The 18,504-nt window shown below is 46.4% G+C and overlaps 1 protein-coding gene across 1 annotated transcript; it reads right to left on the reverse strand.

The window, feature by feature from the left end:
• Positions 1-12,024: 12,024 nt before the first annotated feature.
• LOC135387260 (uncharacterized) lies at positions 12,025-17,890 on the reverse strand. The gene is made up of 2 exons (XM_064616545.1): positions 17,632-17,890; positions 12,025-13,152 (listed from the first exon to the last, which is right to left on the reverse strand). The coding sequence occupies exons 1-2, from the start codon at positions 17,794-17,796 to the stop codon at positions 12,064-12,066; spliced, it is 1,254 nt and encodes a 417-aa protein (XP_064472615.1). The 5' UTR covers positions 17,797-17,890; the 3' UTR covers positions 12,025-12,063.
• Between the last annotated feature and the right edge of the window lie 614 nt (positions 17,891-18,504).

The raw sequence follows: 18,504 nt of genomic DNA on the forward strand, positions 1-18,504 counted from the left end.
AAAGAAGAAAACCGTTTCACGCATCACGGTGCGTGCGCGTTTCAGCGTGCTCAAACAAGTTCTGGCTATCAGTAAAAGAAGTAGTTTTGGGTTCCCAGGCGGGTTCTGCATTGTGTTTCCAGCGCATCAGGCGATATTCTACAACAACGTAAATTGTTCTGCGCGATCAAACAAGTCCCGCTCCCACGCGCGTGCCATATCATAACTTGTTTCAGCGTGCTCAAACATGTTCTGGCTTTTGTGGTGAGACTCATATGATGGTGCAGATTTGTAAGAAACACTGAAGAGGTTCAAGGGTGATCCTCCGACATGAGAAAAGTGATGAGCAGAGACTTGACAACCGCGAAAGTGCGAATCAGTGTGTCGTGTGAGATGGATCAGTTCGTATGCAAACGCATGCTGGCAGATTTACAATGCCTACACAGCTTTAGATGGACACGGAGAAGAGAGTGATTTTAGTGACATTTTGAGAGCTATTCCCGTGCGGAGTACTTATAAAATAAGACAGTTTGTGAGATACAAGTTGGAACTGTTGGAGCGATATAGAAACGGAGAACCCATCAACGAGACAATCCTACGAGTATACCACGAAATTGAGCTAGAAAAAGGAGATGCGAACCTATTCATGATATCACGCGATCTCGGCGAAGTCCTAGAGAGATACGGCTACAGAGACCCATCGCGGGCATAGATATTCTTCAAGCTCTCCATCTGCTGCACGTCTTAGTTTACCTCTGGAATGAATGCTGTCGTATCATGTACGAACCGGTTGGCTGTCCCCTAAAGATCGAGTGAAACTGTGTAATCCTCACGTAAAATAAAGCTCTTTCGTCCGCACAAAAGCTTTTTGAATGCATTAACAGACGTTTTCGAACGTCCAGCCTACCTCATTCGTCGCATTCTTTAAATTGCCACGCGGGCGTTTGATATCGCGTATCTTTATAACCACACATGGAGTAACTCTAAAACAATGTATGGGGAATAAGGTACTTTCGAAGCCTGATGTAAGTGGTGCGAAGATACTCTCCCTCTCTATCTGTAAATAGGCAACACGCTGTGCAATTCGAGCTCCCACCGCACACCATTCGGGATAGCACATCGACACAGCATGGTGTTTGATAAAAGAAGGGGTAAATCGATTTCTTGCCCCCCGCCCTCTCTTCACAGAACTGACGAAAATCATATTTTCTGTAAGACGCGTGGTCCTCGATGTTGTAATAACCTTCTCCCAATGGATACCTGAACAGGAAGTGCCGGAAGGAATATATGAAGCTTTCATCAACAAAAGATTCAGCGCAGATGACAGGATAGACAGCGCCGTGGACAAGATCTTACACATGTACTACGTAATCGAGCGAAAGCAAGGAGTCTCATTTCTATTCAAAATATCACGTAATCTCGATGAAGTCCTAAGGAGGTCGAGCTACGAAGACATTGTACCTGTAGATATTCTTCTTCTGCTACGCATGCTGGTCTATCGGTGGAATCAATGTTGTTGTACGATTTACCAAGTGAGCGGTCGGTTTATATTTCCAAGGATTGAGTGAAACGGTACAGGCAAATAAACGTTTCTCTTCATAAAAAATCTATGGATGATCTCAATGTGCGTAAACAATGAATATTTCGCGCTGTCACTAGATATCTACTCTATGGGTGGCAATACCCCTGCGTAGTTCGCGAGGTGGATTTGTTTTACATCATAAAACTATAGTGGTCGCTTCATTCCCGCATTTATTTCGTGCTAACTTTATGTCACAAACAATAAAGATTATGAAAAAATTGTTTGTGGTAAACACTGTATTCGCAACACTTGAGGACGTCTTCTAACGTGGAGACAACACGTTCCTTTCCCTCGACGACGGTAATGTCCAAGCTCGTGTGGTTCTTTTTCCAATAGTCGCGCACCACTGGGATGGAAAACCCGGCATTTATGATTGTCTCGTTGATGGGTTCTCCGTTTCTATATCGCTCCAACAGTTCCAACTTGTATCTCACAAACTGTCTTATTTTATAAGTACTCCGCACGGGAATAGCTCTCAAAATGTCACTAAAATCACTCTCTTCTCCGTGTCCATTTAAAAAGTTGTGTAGGCATTGTAAATCTGCCAGCATGCGTTTGCATACGAACTGATCCATCTCACACGACACACTGATTCGCACTTTCGCGGTTGTCAAGTCGCTGCTCATCACTTTTCTCATGTCGGAGGATCACCCTTGAATCTCTTCAGTGTTTCTTACAAATCTGCACCATCATACGAGTCTCAACACAAAAGCCAGAACTTGTTTGAGCACGCTGAAACAAGTTATGATATGGCACGCGCGTGGGAGCGGGACTTGTTTGATCGCGCAGAACAATTTACGTTGTTGTAGAATATCGCCTGATGCGCTGGAAACACCATGCAGAACCCGCCTGGAACCCCAAAACTACTTCTTTTACTAATAGCCAGAACTTGTTTGAGCACGCTGAAACGCGCACGCACCGTGATGCGTGAAACGGTTTTCTTCTTTCCATAATGCTGTTTGATCGCGCAGAACGTTTGGGATATGATATAAAATGGCTTTAAAATAGCGTGGCGCTCTCCACAAACTATACTCGCTTAGTCGATGAGTACGTGCTATATAATCCTTCTCCTTATCACCTATCTATATAGCTTCTCCATCACACAACACAGAATTTTCCCCTCTAAAAACAGGAGATACTTTTATTTTACTGCCGAATGAACTGAAAATGAGAACTTTCCTCATCTTCCTTGTTGTGCGCTTGACCCAGATGAACTCAAATGCGCCCTTGGAGGGTGGTGCGATTTTGTTTACACAATGACGCAGGAACGGCCCGTGATGCGCGCCCGTTAGCTGCGAAGGACATTTGGAACTTCTTGGAAACTGCATGAGCGAACCCCTTGTCCTTGGTTAGAGAAAGCTTGTTTCGGCAATGAGCAGGTGGTGACGCGGGCTCATAGGGATATTTTTTTTCTTCGCATAGCGTGGTGTGATCACTGCTTACTTTTGCTTTTAATACGTGCGGCCTCGGAAAACATGATTGACGAGGTGACCCAGTTTCTCGGAGAAAGCCTATTTACATCACCTGGACGCAACATTTTTTTCCGCTAGGGTCCGCCGCAGAATTTGGCCATGATGGTTGGAAGTGCGTTTTTGATATAAAACAGATGGCTCCAACACCGGCTCATCTTCAAGGTGACCCAATTTCTCGGGCTTGCAACCTTGCGGAAACGAGCGAACATTGATATAAAAGAGATGGTCCCGACCGGAGGGTTATATTCTGCGCCTGTGTTTCGGCTATCAAGTTTTCCGTGCGACTGGCACGGTAAGTTGGCGACATGCGGGTGAACCAGGAAGGTGCGCGACATTTTGGTGTGCCGGCGCATGTTGTGAGGTGTGCGCGGGCGGGCTGAAATCGTGTGAGCTGTCCACGCGCCCGTGTTTCCCTACCCCGCTGTACCGCACCGCGCCACAAGAATCTACGTGCGTCATACCGGTGTGATGAGGTGAGCCTTTCTTTTTTTTTTTGATGAGATGGACTTGTTCATAGTGCGACGATCTTAATATTGGTGCTTCCAGTATAGAGAAGGAACGCGGAAGTGCGACTGCACGGGATGTTCTGGGAGAGAGCAATCTGAAATTGTGTTTCTTCATACTCAGTTTTGGATTGAGTGTCCATTTTTAACATTGAGTACGTGCAAAGCTTCATGCATAGCATTGTTTAATAAGCGTTGGAGCGTCAGTGAGAGCCTTATGACATAGCATCACTGTGCTTTATCATTCTGCTTGGTTTAGTTAATTTCTTATGTTAAACGCACGCTGTCTAAAACCGCAATATACGTGGACATGGGCAGGCTAAAGTCGCGTGAGCTGCCCGCGCGCCGCATGTTTCAGATATTGCTGCATGGTGCTGGTGAATGCATGTGCCCGTCAGCGACGGTGAGCACATTTTTTCCGAGATCAACCTGTTCATAATGCGACTATCCTAATATTTCTAATGGTGCTTCCAGTTGTGCTCTGCGTGCGAGGTGGGTTGCGTGCGCTGGCTATGTTTGCACGTAATGTTCTGGGAGAGCAATGTGAAATTGTGTTTCTTCATACTCAGCTTGGGTTGAGTCTGCCTTTTAAGATTGAGTGCGACCATCCTAAATTTATATTTCTTCATACTGTTCAGTAGTGCTCGTACGAACGCGGAGGTGTGTCGCGTGAAATACGTTTCCACAGAATGCCTCCTTGAGAGCTCTGAAAGCAATCTGAAAGTGTGTTTCTTGCTACTCAGCTTGGGTTGAGTCTTCTTTTTAATATTCAGTACGTGCAGAGTTTCACTGCATAGCACCAACCACTATGAGTCTACTCGATCACTTTGTTTAATAAGCGTTGGAGCGTCAGTGAGAGAAACAATCTTGAGCTTCACCATTACTATGCTTCGCCATTCTGCTTGATAAACATTTAATTAGTCTCTTGTGTTCAAGTGCAACGCACACTGTCTGAAACAAAACGATCCTAAGCTTCCTTGCAGGTACAGCTCTACAGGGTTTCTTGATGATCTGCTCAATCGACATTGAAATAGTTTTTCTATAAGACGAGCATCTCTGCACAGCATCAACTATCCATGTTTCTCTATCACGTGCATCTTCCTGCTCAGCTCTTTAGTCCGAACGCGTGCTGAGCTAGTGGGTTTCACTGCTTGGCATCACGATGAGTGTTTTTTTTTTGTTTTTTTTGCGCTCTGCTTATTAAACATTGAAAACTTTTTTTGTTGTTGTCGAAGCACACTATCTGCGACAAAATCCGTTCTTCAGCTTTTAAGAATGAACGCGCTTCACTCTATAGCATTATTTATGTTTTTACCTCTCCATTCTGCTTGATAAACACTGAAGTACATTTTGATGTTGAAGTGCAAAGCACACTATCACAAGAACGAAAGCTTGTTCCCAGAGGTGGCCTTCCCCCTACGCATGCATACAACATGGTTAAGCCCACTTTACTCGTGTTCTGTGGAGCGATGGGTAGAGTGTGTTTTAAGATGTGTTCATCGTACCCCGAACATTTCTTTAAAATTTACCGTTGGCACCGCGAGGCAACCGTGGCTGTGAGGGGGCATGGATAGCATGAAGGAGGCTGACTTCAGATGGCAGCACCGAACATATTGATGTAAGCTGTTTTATTCATGTTTTTGTAATGTTCAGCAGCAGATTTGGCTTCTAATGCCGGCTCTCTCGCTAGATGTATGAATCAGTCGGATAGAAAGGAGTGACCAATGCAGTTAGAATGGACGTTATCAACACCCGCGTCGCAGCTGTCCATCTTTGGAAAGACGGTATACAAACGGCGCCATCTATTGTATGTGTAGGGAACCTTCTTTGACGCCGTCAGAGCATGTGAAAGAGTTTCATTGTGAACCAGTGAGCAGCCGCGGATGGAGGCATGGGCAGTCGGAGCCTACCAGCCCCCCTGTCTAAACCTATCTTATGGCAAAAGTTCCAATATCCCACATTTGAACTTATATTATCTCATCTAGAGATTAGAGGGAGTAGCAGTCGGGTCTAGCGAGGAGTGGAAGTGACCAGTTCGAGCCTGTTAGGGCGCTCTACACGTAAGTGACCAATGAGAGGCCTGTGATGGACTAATGACCACTTGCAGTGAGATGAGCCATATGGCATCTACCGAGAGGGCTGAGTGACCAATGAGCGCAAGGAACTAACGATCTCTCTGATGCAGCTGAACCAACCCACAGCTGGACCAGGAGCCTGTTGTACCAAATAAAGGTTGAAATCAACACTTGTCATGTGTCTTGTCTGAAGCAGCTGCCGACAAATTCAGGCTAGCCAACCACTGTTCAGTAGGCTTAGCGTGGACCAATCGGGGCCAGCCCTCACTAGGCTTCGCTATGAAGAGCCAATCAGTAGGCTTAGCGTGGTTCGGCTTAGAAGTCTGGATCAGTAGGACCAATCAGCACGAAGTGTGTGTGGAGCCAGTAAAGAGTTGCGCCACAAGGTAAGTAGCGTGGACCAATCAGGGGCAAGCCATCGGTAGGCTTCGGTGTGAAGGCCCAATCAGCAGGCTTAGCGTGGTTCAGCTTAAAAGTCAGTAGGCTTAGAATGGGCCAATCAGCATGAAGTGGTTGGAGCCAGTAAAGAGTTGCACCCTCTATTGCCAGTGAAACGAGGGCCAATTGGTAGGCTTAGACTGGGGACAACCAATCAGAGCGCTGGGAGAGTGCTCAGCAGGCTTAGCGTGGACCAGCTTAGAAGTCAGCAGGCTTAGAATGAACCAATCAGCATGAAGTGGGCGCAAAGTTGCACGCCACAAGGTAAGTTTGAACATCTGAGATGAAGCCGCAGCGTGGCCGCTACCGCCGGGCCGCGCTTGGACAGTAGGACCAATCAGCGGAGCCGGTTAATTAGCACGGCGGGCGTGCACCAATCAGCGTGAAGCAGGGCGGAGTCAAGTAATTAACATAAAAGGGGCGGAGCTATGGTGAACCAATCAACGCGATCAGTAGGTTTAGCGTGGACCAATCAACGTGAAGTGGGAGGAGCCAAGTAATTAGCATAAAGGGGTGGAGCTACGGTAAACCAATCAACGCTCAGTAGGCTTAGCATGGGCCAATCAACGTGAAGTGGGCGGAGCTGAGCCGACCAATTAGCATAAAGGAGCGGAACTACGGTCAACCAATTGACGATCAGTGAGGCTTGGCGTGGGCCAATCAACGTGAAGTGGGCGGGGCTAATGGCGGCCAATCAGATGGCTTTGAATTGGCTTGTGATGGATTACAAATGGATTGTGTTGGCTTAGAATTGGATTAGAATCGGCCATCTTGGATTAGAAAAAGGATGTCGTTATAGCGCTCGGTTCTTATGCTGTCTGGTTCTTATACAGGCACCCTTATTATGCCGTCTTAATCTATACTACTAGCGAATGCGTTTGTGAACTGTCCACAGGGAGGTCTTTGCACTAAACGTTTCCTCTAGCTACTCGAAGGGGAAATCTTGACCTGTGGCCCAGCGTCATCTGGGCCCCCGCCTTAATGATGAGTCCGGTAGAGTGCCTTGTGCACTCCCACCAACACCTGAAATGGCAACAAGTAATGCACTGAAAAATTTGTCGCGTGCTAGCTCCGTAGAGCATGATGTTTTTTGATGATGATGATCTGCAGCTATTTTTTCTGATGGGATAGCCCATGAATATCCCTGTCAATTATCATTAATTTGAGTAAATTAGACACGCTCTTCACATTGGTGGGGTAAAAAAAGTGACCTATACTTGGCAAATTTCCGACTTCAGTTCGCAAAAATTTACATAATTAAATTTAGGTTACATGACATTCACATCAGGAGGTGGCAAAAACCTAGTAAGAACAAATGTCGTTGATCGCATGATTCTAGATGGCGTAGTTTTTTTTATTATAATTCAATTACACGTTTTCTGGGACACCCTGTGTACATACGCTGAAAGAAATGTGTTCGTGCGACCGCGAAATCGAATCGGAAGTTGAAAAACATTAGAGGCAAACAACGAAGGTGTAACAGGTAAGGAAAAAGGGGGGGAAAGTTATTTGTTTACAGTTGGAAAGTTAAGGGGTTACGTTGACGTTGCGGCCGAAGCTCCGCCGTCGTCAGGGCTGAGGGGTGACAATGGTTGCTTGGAGCCTTTGCAAATTTCTAAAATGACCGCAGAATCAGAAGGGCCCCGCTACCTGGCGGCTGTCAGTAGGTCAAGTCCAGGAATGCTGTATCAAGTCTGGGTGAGGTCGTCACTCTTTGATTGGGGGGGGGGGGACCCCAGCTGAAACGAAAAACAAAAGAAGCGCTACCTTATCTAGGAAGTTAAACTTCTTATTGTTGTCAGTACACAGGGGTCTTCGTTTATGGCAGACTGTAATTTGTAGATAAGGTACGATTCCCGTTGTTCTCGGGATCGATGGGTGGTGAAGTATGATTGAAGAAGACAAACTGAAACGTCTTGAATTGAATGGCCCTGCTGGCGCGAAACTGGAAGATTAGGTTTTTCCTGCCTTAAAATCCTGCATCTACGACCTCTCGCATGTGTGGCGGCCTCTTGGTGAATTTTCTGGTTCGGTTACTTTAGAGCGAACCAGGCTATCTTGTTTGTTGCTTACATGCTAATGCCCGTGACGTGATACGTCACGTGCTACGTGACCTTCGGACGCCATCCGCTGAAACGTTGCCCGCCTGTGTATACTGCTGATGATGGCCCAATAAGGCCGGAGCAGCTGTCCAATACTAGCGCGGCAACGTTTGAGCACCTTCAAACATATGCTATGCGTGCAGCCAAAGAGCTCCGGCTATCTTTTTCCCTAATACTATAATTCACTGGCTTTGCACTGGGCTTTCAGTGGTGAGTTAGCACAAAAAGCACACACGTGCTACGTGACCTTCTGACGCCATCCGCTCAAGACTTGCCTGCCTGCGTACTGCTGATGGCCTAGTAAAGCCGAAACTGCTGTCCAATACTGGCGTGGCGACGTTAAAGCACTTACAAACATATATCAGTGACTCAGTCGAGCTCAGTCGGACGAGTTCAGTGACTCTAGTTAATCCATGGGCAGCAAGCTGTAAGATAAGAAAGAGAAAGTCCCAGAATATTCTTCCAAGAATGCTTCACATGGTCGACAACAAACCAGATAGCACTGATGTATTCGTCATGCCGTCATCCTAGCACTCAACAAAAGAATGACTGTCGACTAGAGGCTCCCAAGAGCTGAAAATCGAGGTCAGCTCTCCACGTGTTAGAAGCCTGCAAAATTTCCACATACTAATTGACAATGTCGTCCATGTTGAAGCCGCGTGTGAAGCCGACATACCGTTTGACTGACCCTTCCTCTTTGTTCGTCTGTTCTATAAGTATATCCTCCGCAGCGTAAACGAAAACGGTAACGAGTAACATGGGTTACGGTTACCAATTTTTGTAACTGAATACGTTGTTAGTTACAATTTGTGGCAAACTAACTAAGTCGTTGCTTCGTTACCAAAAAAAGTAACTGGTTACTGGGTAACGAGTTACCGCTTACCACGCGCATAAGCAGTGGTGAAAAAGATCCACTGGTGGAGTAATCACAGATATAGTCTGGACATGACGGAAAGTAACTGTTCTGAGGCTGGAACGCACAAACAAACGAACACAACACAGGCGTCAAGGTGCCAAAGAACACGATCAATTGAAATATGGCAGTCGGCGAAAAATCCAGGCAGCAGCGGGAACTACAACGCTACGCTAGCATACTGGAGCCTCGTTCTTGTGTTGTGTGTGTGAGAGAGAAAAATGGAGAAGAGAACGTGAAGAGAGTGAGTGAGTGTTCCGTTAGTCGAATGAGGGTAAGGCGTTGCACACCCGTTGCCAGCGTAGCGTAGTGGTAACCGCACCCGACCTGCAGTAGAGAGGAGTGTGATCCGATTCCCGCCGCTGTCTTGCTCTTTTTCGACAACTGTCAATTAATCAGCAAGGCCGGACGACGCTCGCGAAGGTATTCTCTTTATGAAGCTTTATCCATCATGTGGAGCAGTCTTATCGTACCATTCACGTTTGAGACTTGGCACACTCTGCGTCGAACCCCACGAAGTAGTTCTTTTCTCTTTCTTCCTTTCTTTTTGTAGGCGTGCGTCAAGTGCTAGTCCGTCAGCCACTTCGCTGCTACGGGCGCCTGCATCACCTCACTCGGCCGTACATAATGTATTTTGTCAATACGATCGGTGTACGCTGTGACGATGTCAGTGAAAGGAAATACTGCTTGCTTCATCGCATGCTAGGTGCGGTAACTCCGCTCTTGAAATCGTTGAGGACGAGCCAGGAGTGTATGGTTTGTGCAGCGACGACATGCCTGACCATTCTGCTGAAGTGGTATAGGTCTTTTTTCACAGACGAATGTCGTGTTGCATAAAAATGCTTGCTATAAAAGAAGGGTAGGTTGCTGTTTAGCGTTGTCGGCACTTGCTTCTCCATGCTTTTCCCGTTGCTTCCAAAGTCAGTTATCTCGTAATGTGGCGTGCGATGTTCTTCTCAGACTTTATGCTTGGTATTTCTAGACACGCAGCCTGTTGGTTCGGGATCCATGTTGGGCGCACCGCAATCACGAAGGAATAATTTAGTGTTATTACTCGCACATAAGTGCGTTAATATGATCGGGAATGCATCTGGACGTGTTAAAGGGTGTACTCGATATGGCGAAAAGCCTCTTCTGACCGGAGCGACGCCACAGCACCAAGCCCTTACGGCATCAATACTTCCTGTCGTCGTGCGTTCCGACTCTTATGTCGGCACGTATATCGGCGATGTAGTGTTTTCTAAGATAATCGTTGACATAGGGATAGTGAACGGGTGTCATTCGGGAAGGCCACAGATAAGCGGTCTTTCTTCCTTTCTGCTTGAGCTGTTGTCCATACACGTGTTTTGAATAAGCGATACCATCTCAGCTCCCGACAACTCCAAAAGTGACAGTCGACCTGTCCAGTGCTGTTTCTAATGTTCCCCGATAGTCGGGCGCTTATCAGAGGGAGGCCACGGAATTAGAGATGGGTTAACAGTGGGGAGCACAGTGCGCTGCTCCCCACCACTGTAAATCCGACATTGATAGAATGGCTCGTTAGAAGGCTGAAGAAGTAAAAATTGGGCTTACAAGCCATTCACACAGCAAGTACAGGTGGAGCGCGCTATCCTGCACTCTAAGAAGAAAAAAAGAGTAACGAGGGAGTTCAGTTTAAATTTTTAATATATTTTCACTTCCGATTCAGTGAGTTACTCCCTCTTGCTTCCTGCAATTGACCAAGTCACTGCCTCACTGCAAATACTTATAATCCGTTACTGTCCACATTTTGATCAACAAGGTATAAATGACAACAACCTGGTCAGGTTTCCAGCGTTTCAGGACGACATCGCGTGGCATGTGACCTTCTGACTCGCTAATTTATTCGAAGGATCTTCTCAATGAGGGCACACAGACGGCAGCTCGCATGTTTTCTGTGATGAATAGTGTTCTGTGTTTAATGCTAGAGCAGTGCTATTTTGGAAATGTTATTTTTGAATGATGATTGCACTCGTACAATCTTGCACTTAGCAATACAAAAGTAGTTCTTTGAGACAAACCAACCTCCCGTCCTTCGGGTTGCAGTACAAGACCTCTCCCTCTTCTGTACCATTATGCTTCTCTTCCCCTTTCACGCGCGCCTTTTCTCGTCCCGTTGTCGAATCGAATGATCAAGCATCAAGTACGGTGCAGCCATTAAAGTTATGCATGGAGATACGCATATATACATATACAAATGAAGCATTCCCATGAAAACCGGCATCGGTGGCTCAGTCGGTAGCGTGTTCGCCTTCGGATTCTGATATCGTGAGTTTGAACCCGGACAGAAACTTGGTGACAGGGTACGGGACAAGTGTGCTATAATTCATACTAAAACAGGCGCCTCAGATACGCACCGTCTCACTCACGAAAATGCTCTTCGTTGTGCTGTTCATTGCCTTCCAGAACAGCCACTCAGACTGCAATACCTCAAGCATAACTTATAGCATCTCCAAGACACAGGTATCCAGCTTTCCCAACTTTTCGTGGAAGTAGGAAGAAACACAACTGGCCGTCAAGTCATTTTTCACGCCAATACGGTCAAAGATACTTTGTTTGTTCTCACTGCCTACTTCTCGTAGCAACTGTTTTGAGCAGTGCGTTCTGGGTGCTAGTGGTGCCAGCCGAATCCACTGATTGCGGTACGAAACAGTCCAAAAGCAGAGATGTGCCAATGACCTGCCTTTTGAAATAACGTGAGTGGCAAAAAGGGGGACGGCAAATGTTGCAAAAATCATTCGAATGGCTCCGAAATGTCACAATATGCAACCAAATGGCGCCGAAATATAACGTAATATACAACAGTCAGGTGAAGATGATCAGGATGACACACGAAGTACTAGATTTATGATAGGATTTATGATCTTGGAACGCGTTCTAAAAATATACATTTTGGATCAACTCCCTGCCATTGGCTTACTATATGCGCACAAGTTATCATATAGAATTGTGCAATTTATTCATAGCGAGTGTACGTTTCGTCATACTGTACCTTCGTTAAACACATCACTCAACGTCTGCAGGAGAGGATATTTGTGATGCATACAGTTCCCTCTGTAATCGTCCATATCAATATCAAACACAACCAGTCCTCGTATCTCTCTGTGTGCCCTGCAGAACCCTCCGCTCGATAAGTCGAGTCCTGACATCCAATGGCCTGTGTTGTCATGAATGATGAGACAGTCTGTTTCATCATCTCTGTCCTGTATGAATTTGGAATCGGAGGCCATCTCGCAAGCCTCCGTGTACGACGTACTCCGTGTGTAAAACGCCGGCGCACCAGCTGTGGCATTATGCACGTTATAAAGCTGAAATACGTACCAGGCTAAGGAAAAAGTAAAAAGCAAATGCGATTCAACTTGATGCCAAGTGTCGAAGTAACGCGCTTTCAAATCAAGGAATGTCGTCTCTAGTGATTGTCCTAACGTGTGTGCACGGTATGGAGAGGAACATGTGGCTACAGGTACACTTCTGTTTCTCGGATCCATATTGTGACTTGGCATAACCATGAGAAGACGGTCGTGAGAAAAACTGGATGCGTCAAAATGACGAATTACGTCATAGCCGTGTTCTGGCAGGATGACGATGACTGTCTGACCTTGGTAGCTGGAAAGCGCTTTAACAGTATTCAGGGCAAGCTCTTGGAGTAACTTGTCGGTTCGTAGCTTCGAAGGCAAAGGAACAAAGTACGCGACACCTGACGTTAACTTGGAGTTCAGTGCAAAAGCGATAACGTCCTGAATGAAGACGTCCATGCTTTTTGGGCTTCGTAGCTCGTAGTCAAGTGCCTCGTAGCTGACGTCCCTGCCGCCGATGCCCAAGTAACGGAAAGAGCTGGCCATGTGAGCTTCCAGGCGAGAACCGAAAATGCGCGTTTCCTCCATGTGAGAGACCATCCAGTCGCGCTTGTACGGCTGCACGCAGCAGTAAACTACGTGCCTGCATATGTGGACCGGGATGTCCACGACCAGGTAGTCTGGCGATACGCGACCCCGTTCATACATGCAAATGATCGGCTTCGCCCTAGCCTCGTCCATTACGCAGTGAGTAGTCCGGGTTCTCTCGTCCATCTGGAGAAAATTGAACGACATGAGTTATATCAAACGAATGTTTCGCAGTTTCCGCCATACTGGTCTACTACATGCTGCCCTTCATTGTAAACATCCTTGATCCGCCGTTGACCATAGTACTTTCAGAAACACACGACAAACACAAAAGCACTTCACATACAAGAATTCCAGTTGATATTTCTCTGCCTTTGCTGATATTGCAGCCATGCACTCCAATCAATCATGCACTATGCCTCTATTATCCCGCATCACTCGCCATACTTTGTCCTAATGTCACCTTCGCGGATCACACTTCCCGGGTCTCTTAATCAGCTGGACTATAGCCCCCGCTCTTTGTCAAAACTCTTCCCTGGCCAAATCCGTCCCGGGCAAAATCCAGCGCACCAATGCTCTGCCTTTAAACCTCTTCTGACATTTGGTACACGTTTGGTACACGGCGAGCCGATCCTGCCATTAGCCCCCCCCCCCCCCTCCCCTCGCTGTACACAGGCGGCTGAGCTCTTAAACACGTAAAGTAATCCAAAAGGACTCGCTGTTGGGCACGTTGGTGACTAGACACGAAGATAAAAACAAAGCGCGAAAAGACACTACGGAAGAGGAGAAGACAGGACAGGCGCTGACACTGCCTCCACCACCTATTTCGAAATCGTAGTACGTAGAAGAGCAATGGGCAAGTATCCGGCGATAGAGATTCACAACAGAAGGAAGACGGTTGAGAATTTTAATGAGACGAGACTTTCGTGCAGAAGGCTGCACTTCGTCAGGTCTAACATCAAGCTACAAAATTCCAGAATATATAAGACATGCTGTAAGGTACAGAGCGAGGGTTGGTACAAACATAAAAAAAGTGTAGTTCCGTATCGGGACCACTCGCTGTTAAAAATTAGTGAAATGGTTAGAAAAGTAAATATTGCATAGAACTGGAAGAAGATCATATACTGAATCTAAAAATTTAAGAATTATAACATTCTGTGAACTAGAAGTTTTTTATATGCATTTAAACAACCCCATCTGATTCACTTTTAGTGCAGGAGAAACGCGGGAATGCTAAGCCTAACGGATTCGAAACTTGCCGTCTTACGACAGGTAGGGTCGTTGAAATAGTCTAAATCACCCCACTTTAGTGAGGTTAGGTTAAGTTAGGTTCTACAGATTAGGGGGCACCGCTCCCCCCCAGGCACGCACTAGGGGGTGCTGGCGTTGAGACTGTGCCTCGGGTTAGGTCAGTAAGGTCCTCAGCCAAGATGGCGGATCGCCATCAAGAAACCGGCGATAATTTTTATACGTTTTACGCAATATACGAAGGTCATTCCTGTTTAAATTCGTTACTAATTACTTCCTCTTTCACGTAAAAGCGTTTGATTTTTGTTTTTATTCTTTTTTCTTTGGAAAAAGCCAGTGGTCCCGATACGGAACTACATCCCATAAAAATAATACAAACATACAGGGTGGTCCACCAACCACGATAGAAATTCATAGTAGAAAACGTAGGCCCCGGATAAACATGCGGTCAAAGGATTTTTTTCTGCCAGTAACTTTTGCCACATATTGGTAACATTTTTATTTCATTTCAATTGACGGAAAGTTAATTTCTTGAATTGAAATGGGTTTCCCGTGGTCATTTTACTCGGTACCAGTACATAATAAATAAATTCGCCGAAAATCCGTGGAAATGAGCCCTTGGCTCCGTCTGTTTTTTGACGGCTCGTAGTTTGAGCGCAAGGCTGGGAAGAAAGGGGGTTACATTGACACGCCACACGAGGGGGGAAACGATTACAAGCCGTCGGGTGACCTCATTTTTGATACGATAGCTCTGATTCCCGCACTCACCGCGCGTGTTTGTTCCGTGGGGAAGGCTTGTAACCCTTACCGCCCAGTGTGGGGTGTCAATTGTTTTCTTCGCAGCTTTGCGCTCAAACTACAAGCCGTCAAAAAGAGGCGGAGCCAAGGGCTCACTTCCACGAATTTTCGGCGAATTTATTTCGGCAATTGCCATTGCATTACGAGTGAGATTATGTGCTATACTGAGTAAAATGACCGCGGGGAACCCATTTCCGCAAAGAAAACGTTAGGGTGCCTTGGGAAATTTCGGAGTTCAATCCAAGAAGTTAACTTTCCATCAATTAAAATGAAATAAAAATGTTACCAATATGTGGCAAAAGTTATTGACAGAAAAAAATCCCGTGACCGCACGTCTCTCCGGGGCCTGCGTTTTTTACTATGAATTTGTATCATGGTTGGTGGACCACCCTGTTATAATAAAATAAAAAGAGGGTACGACTCCATACGTCTCAAACAGACAGGGGATGAGTTGGCGAGACACTGTAGCATAATACATGAATGACCACGGTGGCGAGGTCAGTACTTGGTACAAAAGGCATTCACGGGCGACAGTGAGGGGAAAACAGGGCTCAAGGGTGTGGAAGGGTGTGTTTCATTTTTTTTTTTTTTTCGTTCCCTACATTTCTCATATAACTGCTCTGTACCAATCCCCCATGGTCAAGATTCATAGAACACCAGGTGAGTTATGTGTACTTATTTCCACACCCTTAAACCCTGTTTTTCCCTGAACGTCGCCCGTGAATGCCTTTTGTGCCAAGTACTGGCCTCGCCACCGTGGTCATTCATGTATTATGGTACACTGTCTCGCCAAGACGCCAACTCATCCCTTGTCTGTTTGAAACATGTGGAGTCGTACCCCCTTTTTATTTTATTATTATTGTTGTATTATATTATTATTGTACCAACCCTCGCTCTCTACGTTACAACATGTCATATATTCAGGGTTTTTGTAACTTGACGTTAGACACGAAGTGGTGCAGCTTTCTGCACAAAAGTTTCGGCTCATTCAAATTTAGATGCTCTCAACCGTCTTCTTTCTCCATATAAAACTCGCCTCACTGCTCTGCACCAGCTGTTCCTTCGTCCGTCGTAATCATATCTGCAGAGTGTGGTACGCGCAGATCTTTCTTTTCCAGTGTATTTGCGGTGTACTGCTGTTTCACCCATCGCGGGTGCTGCCGTTCAGTAGATGAGATAGCGTGCCTTTATCGTGATCATGACGAATGCGCTGTATACCAGTCGAGCGGAGAACAATACGGCATACCGCGGCATCTCTTCCGTCTGTTCCGTGTCTTCCGTCACCCTCTTGTGTAAGGACTATTCGGATGAACGCGTAATAGACGACTTCCAGAAATCCCAGTGTTCCTTGCGTATGCGTTGCATCCTGTGAGATTATTGCCACGAGGAAGGGAGCACAGTCCATCACGTCGTGGACAATCGGCCGAGAGAGGAGAAATTTAAACTGTTTGGAGACCTCCTCCTTTCTGATAAGCAAGTTCCCGTAGTTCAAAGAGGCTCTATAAGCTATCTGCGGTTTTCGGAAGACGCCCATGGTGAAGCAGTGGATCGGAGAGCGTGCGAATTAAAATTTAAAAGTTAGGAGCTTTGCCTTTCACGAGCTTATGCAAATGAGCCGCTCACTCCTCAGTTCTTCGCAGATGTCCCAGGAACGCTCAGATTTTCGATAGCGCCACCTGTTTACGAATTATTCAGCCGGGGCACCTTCGTGGAACACACTGTGTGATGAACCAACGACGTCTCAAGACCAGTCCTATCCAATGGCGGATCCAGGGGAGGGGGCTCAAATCATTAGGTGTGCTGCTCTCCCTTCCTCAGCTACGCATTTGGACAATGAAATTTCCCCAAATTGATCGTCTGATCCGCCCCTGTCCTATCCCGGTGTGTCAAGAGAGTAACATGCTCCATGTTATTTTGGTCAATGCTATGTGACATCTCAAGGGCACCAAGAAGTTAATGCTAAACGTAACACATTGTGGTTCACGAACACCACAATAACTGCTAAACCGTAAGACTCTCACGATCTCAGATAACGTCGGCTAACTTCTTTGTTACACTGCTTAATAGAAACGCAAACCAGACGCCAGACACAAGGCAGTTTTTCTCTCCATAGCTGCGCCTGCTTCTCTCCATAGCTCTCCAGTTGCGCTCCATAGCTGACCACCATTCCATACATGTAGATTTCTATGTGGTCATTACTACGTTTTTATGGCGAATTGGGCTCGTTGGACAAACCTGTATATGGTCCTAACATTTCGCCTGAGCCCTAACATTTTCAGTGACTCGACTGGTTGCTTACAAACTGGCGGTGGAACGACCTACCAGGAACCTGTTTCTCGTGTAAGCAGAAACGATTTGTGCACACAGTATGAAGCGAATCAAGTAATGACACTTTCGTGCCTCTATAAGCTCCGTCTGCTCAAGTGAAAGTGCAATTAGAAATTGCGTTAACGGTGCACCATCACCAAGTGTACCTGCAGTCAATACCTAAGAACCTAAGAAAAATAGGCTAAACTACGGCAACGACACTTCTACCAGTAGCGGGGAGGCGGACGTAACGGGCTTCCAATTTCCTATAGAAGTATGTCATACATTGCACTCACTGATGCATTCCCTTACCTGCTTCAGGGCTTCCTTTTCAGTCCGCCCCAGAATTCTCGCGCTCAATACTGTAGCTCCGACCATAAGCACAAGCACCATGAGGCAAAGACCTACTTTCATCAAACGACCAAAGTACGGCTTGTCTGACACCTTGCCGTCGGAGAACGCGTCGGGAACAGTCATCGTGTTCTTACAAAGGCAGGCTTCAGTAACGAATGTACAAGCGTGAAGAATGGGCTCGAGAGCAGGACAAGGCACTAAAGGCAGGGCTCGCGGGGGTGCTGTTAATGTTGATATGACTGACCGCTATGAACCGGGAGTGCGAAAAGGGAAGTTTACGATCCAACAATGTAAGTTACGAGGTAAAACCTATATTTGCCTTGAATCCAGGGGTGTAGTTCTGTAGATGGGTGTATGGATTTTAGTAATTAGCCAGCGCGTTTGAAAGTTAAATAACACTTTGAAGTGAAGGAGGGTGATATAGCGAATCGGAAAATACAATGATTATGAAAACGTGCTGGGTAGAAAGTTGTTTATGTGCGTTTGTAAAATAGCATTTGAAGCCGTTCATCCACGGCGACGGCCTTGTTAAGCCTAACAGAAGTGGAGGCCGCCATATTAGTATAGTGGGCTTGAAAGACTGGTGTGCTTACCGCCATATTCAATACATGGAATGCGCGAAAAGTTGAAGAAACTGACACGTGAAATGCGTTGTTTCCGCTGCACAAAGAGGGGACATCGCTCTAAAGACTGCCGTATGAAAAAGTCATGCAGCCATAGCAGGCGACAACATGCACCGTCGGTCTGTGGCCCTTCGAAGGAAACTACGCCCAAGACGACAGTCAACGATGTGGTGACCACGACAAACGTCATGGAAGCGAACGGCGTGCC

The sequence above is a fragment of the Ornithodoros turicata genome, chromosome 3, assembly GCF_037126465.1.
Source record: "Ornithodoros turicata isolate Travis chromosome 3, ASM3712646v1, whole genome shotgun sequence".
NCBI lineage: Eukaryota > Metazoa > Arthropoda > Arachnida > Ixodida > Argasidae > Ornithodoros > Ornithodoros turicata.

Bases quoted from the DNA above. Each gene is read 5' to 3' on its own strand.
- LOC135387260 (XM_064616545.1), bottom strand. From the start codon at position 17,796: ATGACTGTTCCCGACGCGTTCTCCGACGGCAAGGTGTCAGACAAGCCG. The intron at 13,153-17,631 runs GTAAGGGAATGC...AATTTTCTCCAG, and splicing joins AAAAGGAAGCCCTGAAGCAG to ATGGACGAGAGAACCCGGAC.